Source organism: Moschus berezovskii, chromosome 17 (genome assembly GCF_049115385.1).
Source record: "Moschus berezovskii isolate FMDL1 chromosome 17, NW_MosBer_1.0, whole genome shotgun sequence".
Taxonomy (NCBI): Eukaryota; Metazoa; Chordata; class Mammalia; order Artiodactyla; family Moschidae; genus Moschus; species Moschus berezovskii.
The window spans coordinates 11,481,129-11,497,152 of record NC_142476.1 but is presented as its reverse complement, the minus strand read 5'-3'; the positions used below and the strand labels follow the sequence as shown (position 1 = coordinate 11,497,152).

Below are 16,024 nucleotides of genomic sequence, written 5' to 3'. Positions count from 1 at the left end.
TTGGGTGTCAATTCTCCTCGTTATGAGCACTGTAGATACTTTTGTAGTCTGTTACTTGTCTCAGCCCGTTTTTTTCTTTCTTTTGAAACATTTATTTATTTGGCTGCACTGGGTCTTACTGGCAGCACACAAACTCTTAGCTTCAGCATCTGGGATCTAGTTCCTTGACCAGGGACTGAACCCAACCCCCTGCCTTGGGAAGGCGGCAGGGAAGCCCCTCAGCCCACTTTCTAAGGGCTCCTGAAGTCTCTGCACCGTGGCTGTCCCCAGGACGGCCCCAGGGAGCAGGACCAACACCTGCGGGTCCCCGGCTGTTCCCACCCAGGCTCTGCCAGACACACACGTTGCTGGTGGGCGACACTGCTCAGCTCAGTCTGGGGTTTTGATGGTCAGAGCTGCCACTGCTGGCCTCACGTTCACTCCGGCCTCTGGGCCCAGCCGGGTGTGGATGAGGCCTTAGTTCTGTGACACCCTGATTTCCGCCTTACAGCGGCCTCTACTCACCAGGGGGTCTGAGTCCAGGGAGCTTGGGGTGCTGTCCTTGACTGTCCTGTCGTCGGGGGGTGAGGCAATACTGTGAGGGCCCACGGTAGGGGGTGGCAGGTGGTACAGCTTTGACTGGTCTTGTTGGGCTGAGGGCCAGGGCAGAGTGTCCCGGACCCACTCCACAGGGTCCTCCCAAGCGGCTTTCTGCCCGTGAACCTGGGGAGGAGGAACGGTGTGGTCACTGGTGAAGAGCCCACGGAGGAGAAGCTCCTGATGTGTGTGCACGCGTGTTCAGTCCCTCAGTCGTGTCCAGCTCTCCTCAACCCCCATGGACTGCAGCCTGCGAGCTCCTCTCTGTGGGACTCTCCAGGCAAGAACACTGGAGTGTGGCCACGCCCTCCTCCAGGGGATCTTCCCGACCCAGGGATCGAACCCTTGTCTCCTACGTCTCCTGCAGCTGCAGGCGGGTTCTTTACCACGAGCCCCACCTGTGAAGCCCCCTGAAGTGTCCGTACTTCCTCAAACGTAAAGCCATGAGGTTTGGATTCCTGTAGGACTTTGAGTTTCCCAAAATGGGAAATAAAATAAGTTGGCATAGATGGGTAGAAGCCATCTTGTTTGTTTTTTTTAAGTTTTGGCCACAGTACACGGCATGTAGGCCCCTTAGCCCCGCCCCCCACCCAGAGACTGAACCTGCACTCCCGGTGCTGAAAGGCGGAGTCTTAACCACGGGGCCAACGGGGAGTCCTGAGAACATTCTGGAGAATAATTTGGCAAACTGTATTAAAACTTGACATGGACCCCACAAATCATTTGACCCTGCAACTTTACTTTCCAAGTAAGAAATTTCAGTTCGGTAATAATACCTTTTGAAAGAAATTTGGGCTTTGCTGAAAGGAGAGAGATATCATCTGTGTAAAAATGGTTTAAATTAGAAAACTATTAATAATGATGCAAAATTATATGAAAATAGTGCATCAGACACACTGCATCTCTGAAACTCTCCCACATCTTCAGATGGTGTGTGCCACACCGACACACGACTCATGGATAAAACATGACCACTGGTCCAGTCACCACGTCCCCGGTCAGCGGACCAGTGATGTGTATGCCCTCATTTATGGGTGAGAACACTGAGGAGGTTTTTAAAAGTGACAGCTGCCTTTTGCACAAAGTTCTTATTCTCAGTTTTACCAATGTTTTCACGCATTTCATTTGCCTTCAAAACAGAGCAAATTTATACTATCTCCTTTTTTATGTATGAGTAGTTTAAAAAGGTTAAATAACTTGACCAGAGTAACATTTTTATTAATAATTAGTAATGAGCTCAGAGAAGGCACTGGCAAGCCACTCCAGTACTCTTGCCTGGAAAATCCCATGGACAGAGGAGCCTGGTGGGCTACATACAGTCCATGGGGTCGCTACTAGTCAGACACGACTGAGCGACTTCACTTTCACTTTTCACTTTCACACACTGGAGAAGGAAATGACAACCCACTCCAGTGTTCTTGCCTGGAGAATCCCAGGGATGACGGAGCCTGGTGGGCTGCCATCTATGGGATTGCACAGAGTCGGACACGACTGAAGTGACTTAGCAGCAGCAGCAGCAATGAGCTAAAGCTATAATAGGATTTTACTTAATTCTTAACTCAGTTGTTTCTCTATCTGCCCAAATCCCTAGGGAGTGGTCTGAGTTTGGAGGAGACTCGGAGGCCTAGGACTGGACATGAGACCCAGGTCAGTGGTCGTTTAGCCACTTGCCGGACGCTAGCCATAGGCAGGAAAGCAGCATGGTCTGTGTAGTGCCTTGCCCAGCCTGTTAGGAAGAGATCCTAAAAATCTCAGTGGCCGCGTGTCTGACTCTGTCTCCACTCTGTGAGATGGGCCAGCCTGGCCTCGGTTGAGCAGAGTCCAGGGCAGGCTCACCTTGATGCCATCCTTGGCCCCTTCCTGTAGGTAGGGGATGATGGAATTGTTCCACAGGTCTATGAACCAGGTCCGGAAATCCTCGATGCCAATGGGGCAGGACAGAAAGAAGCAGGGCCCTGTCGAGGGAAGAGGGCCGTGAGCCTCGCTCTCCCCGGTCGTCTGCCCCACTGACTCCCTAATACCAGGCAGGGGGCCTTGGAATCAGAGGCTGAGAGAAGCACAGGGCGGGGCCAAACTGAGATCATGGTCAAGAGAGTGGGAGCTGACAGCCTGCTGCAGCCTCAGAAATGATGCTTCTCCAGGAGGACAGGAGGTGGGGCAGCCAGAGGCAGCTTTAAACTCCCCTAACACCTCCCCTGCATCTTAGCGATTCTGGGGAGTGTGGGTGAGGTCAGTGCTCCGACAGCTGACTCAGGCAGGGGGACCACCCTGGGTGCTTGCTCAGTGACTCGCGGTTCTAAGGCTGCAGGCATGGGGTCAGTGAGTCCTGCACAGGCTGAAGACACGGGAGGGAAAGGGCCCCGCCACAACCCTGCCCAGCTGAGGCACAGGCCGTACCGATGAGGAAGTCGGAGGTGCTGTGCTTCTCCAGGAAGGTGTGCAGGTGGTACCACAGCTTGGGCACCCAGTCCAGCACCCGCAGCAGCTCCTCCCTGTTGGCGTTGATGTCACCGTCCGACTCCACCAGCTTCCTCCTCAGGTAGCGGACCAGGAAGCCGTTGGCGGGCTCCACATTGTTGGAGAAGGTCAGCATCCTGTGGCCAGGGATGCAGAGGGTCGGGGGCGGGGAGACTGCACGAGGGCGTGTCGACTTCACTCCCACCCCACCCGAGCCACCTGCCTCCCACTGATGCCTGCAGGTCTGCTGAACTCAGGGCTGAGGCAGAGCTGGCATTCAGATCAGTGACCCCCTCAGGTAACCATCGGACCCCACTGGCCTGGATGAGGGGTGTGTGGGCAGAGGCTGCACCTCTTCCTGTGTCAAGGGCCCTTCTCCCCCTGCACTGACATGGCACACACCTCCTCTCCCAGCCCACAGGGCGCTGCTACTTCTTTCCTTCTGCTGTCCCTCTGCCCAGATCCTGGACTGAACTGGTTTACAGACTTGGGGCATCCAGAGGCCCATCCAGGGCACAGGTCTTACCTGAAGCTCAGGTGCAAGCCGTGATTGGGTGTCATTTTTACCGGTTGATTCGTGGTTCCAATGATATATGGACTGTGGGCAGACAGGAAAGCGTGGCTCAGACCTGTCTGAACGCTCGGCTTCCGCCGTGTGCCACCCCCTCACCGTGGGGTGCTAACAGCTCGGGGTGCACCGGCTCCCCTCTGCCCACTGTGGTGAGGCTGGGCCTGACTCCTGCTCACCATTTGTGATATTTGCAGGTCAGGGCCCCATTGACGAGCTCGCTGATGGAGCCTGCCTCACTCAGGTCGTCCAGTAGGATCACCAGGGGGACGTCCCCAATTCCTGTTTCACGGTCTATCTGGTTGGCCAGGTTGGAGAGATACAGCTGCAGGTCCTGAAATGAGAGAAGGGGGCGGTCAGCACTCAGGAGCAGTCTTGCAGAGGAGGGTTTTGGAGGAGCTGGGCTGGTTTTGGATCCCCTAGGAGGGGCCTTAGTTCCTGTGTGATGCGCTTGGACCTGTGACTGCAGAAGCCCACCACCCCAGCCTGATCAGCAGTGGCCCCTAAACCCCTCAGGTTGGGGAACACACTTGTCTTAAATCACTGTACACAGGATCTGCACTGGGAACCACCCGCAATGGACACACCTCCCCGTGGGGCACAGCATGCGGGGACCTCAGAGAGGGACGTGGCAGGGGACAGCACAGCATGTGACAGTTCCGAGGGCTCCCCTAAAGGAAGCCAGCCCACGGTCAAAGAGACGTCCTAGAAAGAGAGGCTGAGGAGCGGCAGAGAAGGAGAGACCGGCAAGGTGGGACGTGAGAGGGACAGAGCTCCCCGGGGAGGGAGGGGGCTGGAGCAGGGCTGCCGCGGGGCATGGGAGCACCGTGGAGCAGGGAGGCCCGGGCGGAGGCGGACGGAGGGAGCACGGCCACCTTGCAGGACTGCTGGTGCATGTTGAAGGTGCTGACAATGCCCTCGGTGGCCTCGCGGCCGGAGCGCTCCACCAGGTACTCGGCCAGGCGGTTGGTCAGGTAGGTCTTGCCGGTGCCGCTGGGGCCCGAGAGGACAAGGCGCCGGTGCTTGAGCAGCAGGCTGATGTAGTGCTGCATCATGGGCTTGGGGATGAGCGTCTCGAACACCAGGCTGTCCACACACTTCTCCCTGAGACCTGCAGAGTGCCCGCCTCTGTGAGCCAGCGCCGCTGGGCCCACCAGGACCCCCCGGGTTGCTCTGGACATGCGGGGCAGGCCGTGTGCTGTGGGGGCGGGTGGTGGGGAAGCACAGGTGGGGCAGAAACGTCCTGTGAACAACACGCTCCCTGAGACAAGTCCGGAGCAGGTGAGCCTCTCTTGTGTCTCACGGTGACCTCCACCCTGAAGCCCCTCAGTCAGCTCCTGCTCCAGGAATACACGATAGACCGCCTGACGGGCCCCACATCCCACATGCCCGCACCCAGGGTCCGGGACTGACCTTTGAGGGAGACCGCTATGTTGTTAACCCCTCGGCGGCAGGGGGGCAACTCTGGGGGCTCCGCATCCAGGAGCCGTTTCACGTGGCTGATACTGTAGCCGTGGATGGACTCGGTGCTCAGTCCCAGCGTGGAGGCCGGGTCCATCTTAGAGATGTAGTCCTGACGGGAAGGGAGGGGGAGAGAGGAAGTGCTTGAGAGGGACATGGAGGAGATCAAGACCACAAGACCAGTGCCACAGGGCACAGCGATCCACGAGGAAGCAGAGGAGCTGTCTGTCTCCTGACGACTTCTGCACGGAGCCTCCAAGGCCCGGGTCCCCATGTTCTCAGAGGACCAGCAATCCCTGAGCTCCTGTACCTCTTACCTTGAACACCTGGAAAACAGCGTCGTCCAGCAGCTTCCAGTCAACCTTCCCACTGACCTTGCTGCACCCCAGGAAGAACTCTTGCTGCTTCAAGTCCTGTGAGGCCAAGGTGGACAGCTCAGGAGCCGAGCACACTGGGCTCGGGGGTCCTCAGAGCCAAGACTTCTCAGGTGGAAACGACAGCGCCATGCCCCCTAAGTGCCTTACCCCTTTGATGATGTGCTGGGGGGGCATCCTCACCACCACCCGGAGAGTCACCTCCTCCTTTGGACCACAGGTGCTGATGCCATCCATGGGGGACAGGTCTGGAGGTGGGGAAGAGGAATGCTGGTTTGGGGGGACACCCCAGACTATTCTACACCTCCCTGCCACTCCCCTTTCCACAAAGTCTTTATCTACCCCAAAGAAGTACCAGGAACCCAAGCCCAAAACAGTGATTAGGGTTTTAGGACCGCGGTGTCTCAGGACTCTGGCGTCAGCTTGCAGCAGTCCTGGTACCTCTCTGACCCCAGGAAGCCGCACCAGAGTGAGTGAGGGGGAATCCTTTCCTTTTTTTCACCTGCCCAGGGCCTTCGCCCCAACAGGTACCTGTGTCTGCGAGGCTTGGGCTGAAGGGATGGGTGAGCGCCAGGCCCAAGGAGCGGCGAGGGGAGGTTCCAGCTGACGACCCCGAGATCTGCCCAGGCGCGGGGCCCGCTGAGGGGCCCGGGGCCACCTTCAGCCGGTCGTTCTCTGCTTTCAGCAGGTCCACCTCCAACTGTGGCGAGAACAGGCGGGTCTGGAGCCTCGGCCGCCGGGTACTGCAGCCCCGCCCAGCACCGCATCCCTCTCGCAGCCAAGGACCCGCGTCCAGTCTCTTCCTGCAGCCCCGCCCCTTCCCGTATCTCCGTCCTGCGCTGCATCCCGCAGCCAATCCCTGCGCCCCGTCCAGCCCCGCCCCCTTGTAGCCCCGCCCCAGCAGCCAATCCCCGCATCCTGTCCAGTCCCGCAGCCCCTCCCCTCCCCTCATAGCCCCGCCCCTCCCGCAGCCCCGCCCCCAGCAGCCAATCCCCGCATCCCGTCCAGTCCCGCAGCTCCTCCCCTCCCCTCATAGCCCCGCCCCCTGCAGCCAATCCCCGCATCCCGTCCAGTCCCACAGCTCCTCCCCTCCCCTCATAGCCCCGCCCCCTGCAGCCAACCCCCGCATCCTGTCTAGTCCCGCAGCCCCTCCCCTCCCCTCATAGCCCCGCCCCTCCAGCAGCCAACCCCCGCATCCTGTCCAGTCCCGCAGCTCCTCCCCTCCCCTCATAGCCCCGCCCCCTGCAGCCAATCCCCGCATCCTGTCCAGTCCCGCGGCCCCTCCCCTCATAGCCCCGCCCCCTCCCGCAGCCCCGCCCCCCCGGACCGACCTGCATGTTGTGCATGGTCTCCCGCAGCTGGTCCAGCTGGTGGGCCGAGTTGAGGGCTTCCAGGCGGATGTCTGTGAGCTTCATCTCCTTCTCCCACAGCTCTGAGCGCAGCTCGGACACCTCCTTCTTCTCCGGCTCCTCCTCCTCGCTGCCATGGAACAGCCGGGCGTGGGGGGCCGGGGGAGCGGGGCCCCTGGAAGGAGGCGTGGAGCACTGGATGTTAGACCCTGAGCCCGCGGGCGGCCGTCACTGGTCCCATGGCCTGGGGACGGGGCTACAGTTGGGGGCGACCTGGGAACACTTACTCGGGGGCGTCGGTGCCTGCAGAAGACGAGGCGGAGGACTTGATGGAGGGTGAGGCGGTCTCAGTGGACGCGTGCTGCAGTTTGGGGGACGAGGGGGCGGAGGAGTCGGGCGTGGCGATCTCCTCGATGTCAGAATAGGAGGAGGCTGACTTGGGCCCCTTCTTTATACTGAAGGCTTTATTGAAGGAACTTCGGAGCTAAACAAAGCAGATTGGGGAGAGCTGTGAGGCGAGGTCCAGGAGATGGGGAGGCGGGAGGGGGCTTCTGAGACACAGGCCAGAGGAAGGGACGTGCGATAGTGAGCACGCCCTTAGGAAGGCTTCTCTGGCTTTGTGGAATGAGGGTGGGAGACTTGCCTAGGAACTCAGGCTGAGTGAGAGTAGGACTCACTGCACTGTGGGAACGTCCTGGGTTTTCTCTCCCCCTTGGGGGCACCCTGCTGTGAAGGGACGGAGGGGACCCCCGGGGCACAGGTGTACCTCCTGGTGACCCCATCCTGCTTTTTCCAGCAGATCAGCAATTGCTCAGCCTGCAGCCTGGCTCATTTGGGCCTCAGGACTGGGCTTATCAGATCAGAGCCTATCCAGCAGACACGGACAACACAATTCCGTGAATCAAAAGATGGGAGTGAACCAAGCTCCTTTTACTGCTGCCCACGCTCAACACATTGCAGGATACAAGTGCTTTCAACCATGTCCACTCAAGTGTGCCAGAATAAGGGATACTTCCCAGCATTTCCTCCAAGTATGCAGGAGGAACTGGCTTGGTATTGGGTGCTAATGAGCTGGGTGTTAGGGATGCGGGAGGCAAACCAGGGATCTGTCCCACGCCCATCACATGCATCCATTCAGCATGCACACACACGCAGGGACACGGAGATGGAGCTGCAACCAGAGACAGAGTCAGGAGGGTCAAAGCAAACCAGATCGCTGGGACAGCAAGAGAGCAGAGTGCAAATCTGAGGACTCTTCCCAGGTGTGTCTCCTGGGGCTCAGCACAGCTGTGGGTGGTGGCGGTGCAGCAGGGGTGCGTCGGGGTCTCTACCAGGCAGGACATAAGGAAGACCCATCTGGCTTGATGGGGGTGTGAGGGAGGGGTGTCTGTGCAGGGTGGTGCCCTCTCTGGGTAGTCAGGGCTGTGTCAGAAGCGCAGTTCTCTGCAGAGATGGAGACCTGGGACTAGGACATGAGCTTCCCAATTTTGTCTCTAACCCTGTGTCCCAGGAGACTGTGTGTGGGCATGTGTGCATGTGGATGCAGGAACAGGTCCTGTGAAACCCATCTGCAGGGGGCCACCCTCCCCCCGCCAAGATCATAGAGATCCTAAGTGGGAACACTGCTCTGTGTGGGTCTGTTTCCAATGCAGAACTGCTGGGCAGGATTGTGCAGTGAGACGTGGTAAGAGATGCTGGAGTCAAATGATGGAGCAAAACAAACCCAGACTCTGTCCTGAGGGACATCTCAGGACGTCTCCAGCGAGGCCGTGCGTGTAGAAGGCAGCACTCCTCAGATCTGAGCATCTCGAGGGGCTGGTGTGAAAGTCGGGGCAATGCCAAGCTACGACTCAAGTTTCAGTAATCACCCTGCATTTGGCTCTTTCCTCCCCATGACCCTCAGACAGTCTCTAGGGGATGGAAGCTCTCCCTGAATCTCCCCCTTCTGACCGGGGTCTGCGGGGAGCATTGCTCTCTATCCATCAAGATCCCACCTCCACTCCACCTCCAGTGGGCTTCTGCCCCACTGGGACACTCTCCCTGCCTCCTGGGACAAGCCATCTATGAACTCCCAGAGCCTCACTCACTGAATTAACAAGCATTCTGACACCACTGGATTGTCATCAGTCTTATATAGACTATTTCTGTCTCCCTAGCAGTTTTGCAGGCTCTTTGAGATCACAGACTCCATGTTTCGTATCCTCACGACACCCAGTTAATGTTGGCATAGGGTTTGAGTGGACCTTATGTGTCTGGTTTATTAGGGTCTGCTGTTTATTTCGGAGAAGGCAATGGCAAGCCACTCCAGTACTCTTGCCTAGAAAATCGCATGGACAGAGGAGCCTGGTGGGCTGCAGTCCATGGGGTCGCTAGTAGTCGGACACGTCTGAGCGACTTCACTTTCACTTTTCACTTTCATGCATTGGAGAAGGAAATGGCAACCCACTCCAGTGTTCTCGCCTGGAGAATCCCAGGGACGGCAGAGCCTGGTCGGCTGCCGTCTATGGGGTCGCACAGAGTCGGACACGACTGAAGTGACTTAGCAGCAGCAGCAGCAGCTGTTTATTTTAGACGTTTATACCCTAATCCCCGAAATCCCTTGTCAACCCCACAGCTGCTCGGAGGGCTTCAGGCTTGGTGGTGATCTGAGGCCCACCCCTCACCTCTCTCTGGTTCATCTTACTTCAGAGCTAAACCAGGCCACAACCAAGCTGACCTGGCCTCTGGCAATCGTGGTAACGCTCACCCCCTTAGAGCCTTCCGTCTGGGGCATCTAGGGTTTGGTGGAGCCAGGGGCCGGGGTGCACTGTCCTGGCAGGAGGAGCCGTTTGGCTGCTTTCGTAGCAGATGGACTTTAGCACAGGGGAGACAGGAGTGGGCGGGGATGGAGCCCTCCCACCGCCCCGGCCAGACCGCTCCTCTGTCCTCCAGGGGCGGCCGTGGACCGACATGCAGGGACGGTTAGGGGCTTGGTGGAGGGGGTCACGGTTAGTTTCATGAGTGGTTGTCTCTGTTTAGGGGGAAGGGGTTGCTCTGGAGAAGGGGAGGGTATGGCAGAGGCAAAGAGGAAGGGGGAGGAATGAGTGTCTTACCTCGTAGACCTGGAAAAAAATAGGGATTTTAAGTCAGCATTTTGAAGGAAAAAAAAAAAAGAAGCAACACTTAATCACTCATTTCACACAGCGGCCCATCTGGACTGCACCACGCTCTGCGCACAGGCTCACTGGGTGGGGGCAGTGGGTGGGTGTGCCCCTGGGGTCCCGTCCTCCACACGGGCAGTGGTGGGCATGGGCGACGTCGGAAAGGGCCCCCCAAGTCAGCTTAGGGTTATCTGAGAGACACGAACAGCTAGAACATCTCTCTCTGGACCAGGCAGGCAGTACAACAGTTCCTTCTGGAGTGTTCTGGCAAGTTCCACAAATACCTCTCCAGGAGCATCTCAGATGAGCAGCTCTGTTCATAACATCTCTCCACAGTATGGGAGGGGTGGGCACAGGTAGGCTGGTCCCTCTGAGGACCTCCTCCGGCTGCTGCCCACCAGATGTGTGCAGGGCTGGAGGGGGCAGCTGGCAGGGGGACAGACCTTGCTCTGGGCGGACACCACCTGGGGCTCCCCTCAGACGGGACTCTAGCGTGGTGAGCTCAGGGAGGTCGGCTGTGGTGGGCTGGACCCTGGTGGCCCACATGGCTCCCCCAAACCTTCACCTACCCAGCTCTTCTTCTTCTTCTTCTTGGCGTCGGCCTCCTTGCCGCTGCTGATGCTTGAGTGGCTGGTGATGCTGTTGAGGCTCGAGATGCTGTCAGAGGAGTTCTGCCTTTTGATCCGGAGCTCTGGGGGCCAAACACAGGGGCGGACACAGACACGGTGGCTTTAAGGCAACGCTGTGAGGCTGGAGGCAGGGCTTGCTGCAGGAGGAAGGGGAGGAGGCACCCACCTCCTCATCCACATCCTTCCCTGGTTAGGAGCATCCTCTCCACAAGCCTTTGCTGGGTGCCAATCATATTTCAACATAAACGAATAAACAAGTAGGAAACGACCCCTGTTCTCAAGAAGCTGCCGTCTAGCAGGAGAAAGACCAGCACAGAAACCAGTGACCTTGGTTCGAGCAGCGGAGATGAGGGGCAGCCCAGGCTTCCACCATCCCCCAGGCACTGGCTGCCGCCCTCCGGACTCGCTTCAGAAACACTGGCTGCCAATACTGGGGTGGGGGAGGGGGAAGCACGCAAGGCCAAGGACCTTGCATTTAACCCAAACGAGCTTTAATTTCCCTTTTAATCTGATGGGCAGAAAATCTCTTCAGCTCTTGGGAAAGGTCTGTAATGGCACCAAAATGACCTCCTCTCCTACTTCAGGGAGAAAAGGGTTAATAAAGGTCAGGCTGGGTGGGGCCTGGGAGGCCCTCACAGGACCCTGCCGTGTGCCACAGGTAAGGGGCAGCGGAGTCTAAGCAAAGGCTCCAGATGATCAGAGGTTTTTTATAAATTAATCTGGTTGTTTCCGGCTGTGCTGGTCTTCATTGCTGCCTGTGGGCTCTCTCTCTAGTTGTGGTGGGCGGGGGCTACTCCAGTCAGAGGCTTCTCACTGTGGAGGCTTCTCCTGTTGCAGAGCAATGGCTTAGTTGCCCCGAGGCATGTGGGATCTTCCCAGGCCTGGGATGGAACCCACATCGCCTGCAATGGCAGGTGGATTCTTAACCACTGAACCACCACGGAAATCCGAGGACTGGATTTTTAAAGCCTTATTTTGAAATCGTTACAGATTCACAGGAAATTGGGGACAAATGGGCAGGGAGGCCCTGTGTGCACCGCGGGCCAGTGAACTTTTACTGTAAAGGCCAGAGAGTAAACATTTCAGGCTTTGTGGTCATTTGATCTCTCTTACAACTGCTCAGCAGTGCCATGTGGCATTAGAACAGCCACAGATTATAGGTACATTAGTGAGCATGGCTGTGGCCAGTAAAGGTTTATTTAAAAGCAGGTGGTGAGCCAGATTTGGCCAATGAGCTATGTATGTATGGTCTGCCAACCCCTAGTTTGCATTTTCCTCCAGAACACGGATTGCTTTTGTGATCAACTTAATTTACAATTAGTCAATTACAAAATAAAATGAAAGGCAGCAAAACAACTGTCCATCATGATACCTGGAGATCCAATTAGTTGTGAGCCTATCAATTAAAATTTTAAATCATGCTATATAGTACTTTTAAGAGCAAAGGATATGCTTTAGACTCAGTCTTCAAAGAAAAAGTTAGGAAATCTTTTGTGCCTTTAAAATGTTGTGCCATGTGCGTGTATTACCTATCTACAAACCAAATAAAGTTCGGCATCATTGCTTTAAGCATCAGCTCTTTGAAGGCTCCGAGAAATCCTGACCAAGCTGGACCTGGGTCAACCAGAAGCAGGACCACGTGAAAGCAAAGGACGGGATGCCCTTATCCATTCCACACAAACGTATCTGAAGAGTCAGGTTACTCGGGAAACTAGAAATAGCTCAGCGTCCCAGACCTGTCACCGAGGAGCCGTGTTTGAGCAAGTTGCCCGTCTTCTCTGGTCTTACTCTGAACTACAGAGTACACTTTGCAGGGCTGCTGTCTGGACTAGATGAGCTAATGTAAGCACAGCGATCAGAGCGGGGCCTGGCGTCCTGCAGATGCTCCTAGAGGCTGGCTGTGTCTGTGGCCGAGCTGGGCAGAGAAGACAGGGGAAGCGATGGGAGGCGTGGACGCAACCCACGCCAGCGGGAGGCGGTGCTCCTCGTGCTGACGGCCGAACATTCTCTTTCCCTCTCACTTGCTTTTCTGAAATGTTTCAAACTCACAGAAACACTTAAAACCAAGGCTGACCTCTCTGTTGAGCCCTGAGCCCCACGTGATCTGTCTCACTTGAAGGGTAGCTTCTTTCCCCTCAGAACCGAAGCATCAAAAGGGGCCACACGCGCGTCTGTGCGTGCACACACGCTGCCACAGTGGAAAGTGCTGGCTCCTCAGAGCAGCTTTAGGTTCCCATCAAGACTGAGAAGGTACAGAGGCACCTCACCCACCCTGTCCCCACGTGCAGGGCCCCCCTACTGGCACCCCCACCAGGTGCTACATCTGCTGCAGTCAAAGCAGCCGCCCTGGCGTTTCAGCCGCCCCCAGAGCCCACGGCCTACACTGGGGTTCACTCAGTGCCACAGCCTGGGGGTTTAGACAGACGGATAAGGACTTGTAACCCCATCACCACATCCTTCGGAGTGCTGTTGTGGCCCCGACGGATCCTGTCCCCCGGCCTGGCCCCCCCCGCCACCCTTCCACTGTCCCGAGTCTTGTCATTTCCAGTGTCCTACAGTCGGCATCATGGAATACGCAGCCTTTCCTGAGGGGCTCTGTCACCGAGAAACGGACACTTAACACGCCACTGTTGCCGTGCAGCTAGACCACTCATTTCTTTGCTGAGTGACAGTTCATGTGGCCACAGCACCGTCTATTCATACATGTGTCCACGCAGGACAGCTGCGCTGCTTCTGAGTTTTGGTGACTGTGAAAAAGCTGCTGTAAACATCCACGTTTAGGTTTTTGTGGGGACGTGATATTTCTGCTCCTTTGGGGAAATTCCAGGAGAGTGACAGCAGGGCTATCGAGTTTGAAAATTAAAGTGCCATTTTAACAACTGTCTGTGACAGTCATTTGAGGTCCAAGGAGAGGATCCCTGGTCTCCCTCAGTCCCTTGGGTGGTGGGGTCGTGCCCCTGCCACTCCCCACTGACCATCAGAAGACCCTCGCCTTCTGGAAGTTGCTTGGCACATTCTGGGCACAAGAAGCCCTGCAGTAAGTCTCCTTCTGGCCCAGTCCTGCCACTGGCCAGAGGGCCTACCTTTGGGTGTGGCCTCTGAGGCATTGAGGGCCCCCTGAATGACAGCCTGCGCCTCAGAGTTCTTCTTCTTCAGAAAGTCTATGGTTTCCCGTAAGTCCAGCAGCTCAGTGTCCTAGGGAGAAACGGGAGTGGTGTCAGGTGGGGCTGGGCCCGCACTCTGCAGGCCTGACGGGGAGGGCAGGACAGGCGTGTCGGGGCCGGGGAGGCCTCACCTTTTCCTCGGCGGTCTCGGCCAGGTGCCGCAGGCGGCATGTCATGCTCACCAGGCTCTGCTCAAAGGCTGCCACCAGGTTGGCCTGAAACAGATGGGCACAGGACGCCTCAGGTGCGGGGCTTGACGGGCAGGTGGGCTGACTCTGGGGTCTCAGGGAGGACCAGCGCAAGGGACCCCTCAGGTGCTGGGGCTTGTGGGGGATGGCTGGGCTGACCCTGGGGGTCTCAGGGATGATCAGTGCCAACCAGCCTCATGGCAGCCCTTAAACCTTGCTTCCCACTCTGGCCTGAAGACATGCCTGGGGGCACAGACATCATCAGGGTGGGGCGGGTCTCTGGAGGCCCGGCTGTCCCCTGCCCCCGGGGAGGCGTCCCCTCTGGAGCCCTGGCTCTATCCGGTGTCCCTCCTTGCCCAGAGCCCGTCACCCCCCAGAACGGCCTGGACTCCTCGCCAGCCCCGCGCCCTCTGCTCTGGGCTCCCCCTGCTTTTCCCCGACAGATGCAGCTCAAGGCCCTCGGGGCAATTCCGCGTCTGGCCGCTAGGGGTCGGGCCTGCTCCACGGGCGCGAGGGGTCCCCACGAGGACTGCGGGGCGGGGAGGGGTGAGGCCCGCACCGAGGAGAGGAGGGGTCAGCGGCGGGGAAGGGGGCTGAGGCTGCGACCAGGAGGCAGGCTCACCGAGGAGAGGGCCAGCCTTGGGGGCCGTCTAAGCCAGCTGAGACCCGGCGGGGGATGCCCCTTGCAGAGCTCTGGGGCCTGCGACCCCTGCTTCCTGTCACCCGGCGTCTGCCTCCCTGGGAGTCAACCCTAGGGTTCGCCCCTGCCCTTGGCAAGTCTGGAGGCCTCTCTGACCCAGGGAGCAGTGCCCTCCGCGTGCTGGACCCCTGCCTTCCTGGCCCTGGGGCCCCTCTTGCTCGGTGTCTACCTTCCTGCCCATCTGTGGACATGGGTCCCCTTGTGAGAGGCCTTCAGAGCCTGGCTCCTGGGGACCATCCGAGCCTCTTCGGTCTGGGGCTCCCTCTCCTTGGGGGGCGCGCTACTGCCTGCCTCCACACTGTCCCTGCCTACTAGGTGGCCCAGGGGCCCTCGGCCAGGGTTCAGCTGAGGGCGGAGAAAGGCTGGTGAGTGGGAGGGGCAGGGCGTCCAGACTGCGCCCACCGTGTGCAGCTGTGGAGACCGGGAACAGGACCCTGGAATCGGGACCCTGAGGACCTTCCAGGGTGCTGGCGCCGCGGCTCCCACTGAAGGCAAGGCTCCAACCCTCCGGGGCCAGGCTGCCTCCGATCCCCAGGAGAGTGAGCTCTCTCTCAGCCAGGGGCACGTCCTGCTCTGAGAATCGCCCTCCAAGTCCACTGTCCGGACCCGGGCCCCCCCGGACAGTGTGCTGCTGACGGGGTGCATGGTCAATGGGTCAGACGCGCTCCTGCTCTCTGCCCCCGGGGCCCCCAGACAGGGGCTCCCCGGGCCCTGCAGGTGTGATGGCCTTGGTGGGCGTGGGGCGTGGGCCAAGTAGAGAGCCGGATCTTGTTTCTCTCGCTGTTCTGTGTCCCAGCTGTGGGGAAAGGCCTGCCAGGGGCCGCATGCAAGCTGGTGAGCACACACTGAGCACTGAGAGCCTGGGGAAGGGAAGGAAGGGACCCGGGGTGCGGGCAGGACGCAGCCGCCGCAATGTGCTGGGGACGCCGGAACTCGCGGAGCAGAGTCTAGGTTCCACGGGAGACCTGGGCCGGACAGCTGGGCTCCCCCGGGAGGAAGGGGAAAAACCAGCGGAAACTGCAGACACGGTCACTTTGTGCAAACACTTGGAAGGCTCCGTAGATCCGGCTCAGCTGTTGTTTACAGCTTTTGGGGGAAAATGGCTCTTATGTTCTCTGTTTGCAGCTCAGCCGCTGGGGAGACGCTGCCACAGCCTTGCTCAGGGCGGCTCTGTTTCTCCCCATCGTGCGGGGTGGAAAAACCGAGGCCACGAGAGACTCTGTCTAAGCGGGCAGACTCTGGCAGGCTGAGGGAAGGGATGAAGAGGCGGGTCCCCAGAGAAGCTCGGGTCCTGAAGAGTTGAGGCCACCATGGCCAGGGGTGGGGGCTGGCTCTTAAAGCCTCACCAGCTGGATCTCCGGGGCCAGCCTGGGGTGGTGCAGGACAGGGTGTGAACAGACAGGGCACTCCCCAGGCGG

At 58.6% G+C, this 16,024-nt stretch overlaps 1 protein-coding gene across 6 annotated transcripts in view; it reads right to left on the bottom strand.

Moving 5' to 3' along the window:
• Positions 1-16,024, bottom strand: part of NAV1 (neuron navigator 1) — a 203,091-nt gene that overhangs the window by 6,797 nt on the left and 180,270 nt on the right. For all 6 annotated transcript variants that reach the window (XM_088845187.1, XM_088845183.1, XM_055418884.2 and 3 more), the window contains 15 exons: positions 13,850-13,933; positions 13,638-13,749; positions 10,495-10,616; positions 7,073-7,269; positions 6,768-6,960; positions 5,968-6,136; positions 5,587-5,684; positions 5,380-5,475; positions 5,015-5,174; positions 4,477-4,712; positions 3,781-3,935; positions 3,560-3,631; positions 2,974-3,170; positions 2,413-2,531; positions 505-702 (listed from right to left, as the gene is read on the bottom strand). In XM_088845187.1, coding sequence (XP_088701313.1) covers positions 505-702; positions 2,413-2,531; positions 2,974-3,170; positions 3,560-3,631; positions 3,781-3,935; positions 4,477-4,712; positions 5,015-5,174; positions 5,380-5,475; positions 5,587-5,684; positions 5,968-6,136; positions 6,768-6,960; positions 7,073-7,269; positions 10,495-10,616; positions 13,638-13,749; positions 13,850-13,933 — 2,208 coding nt within the window. The remainder of the gene's footprint in view (positions 1-504; positions 703-2,412; positions 2,532-2,973; positions 3,171-3,559; positions 3,632-3,780; positions 3,936-4,476; positions 4,713-5,014; positions 5,175-5,379; positions 5,476-5,586; positions 5,685-5,967; positions 6,137-6,767; positions 6,961-7,072; positions 7,270-10,494; positions 10,617-13,637; positions 13,750-13,849; positions 13,934-16,024) is intronic.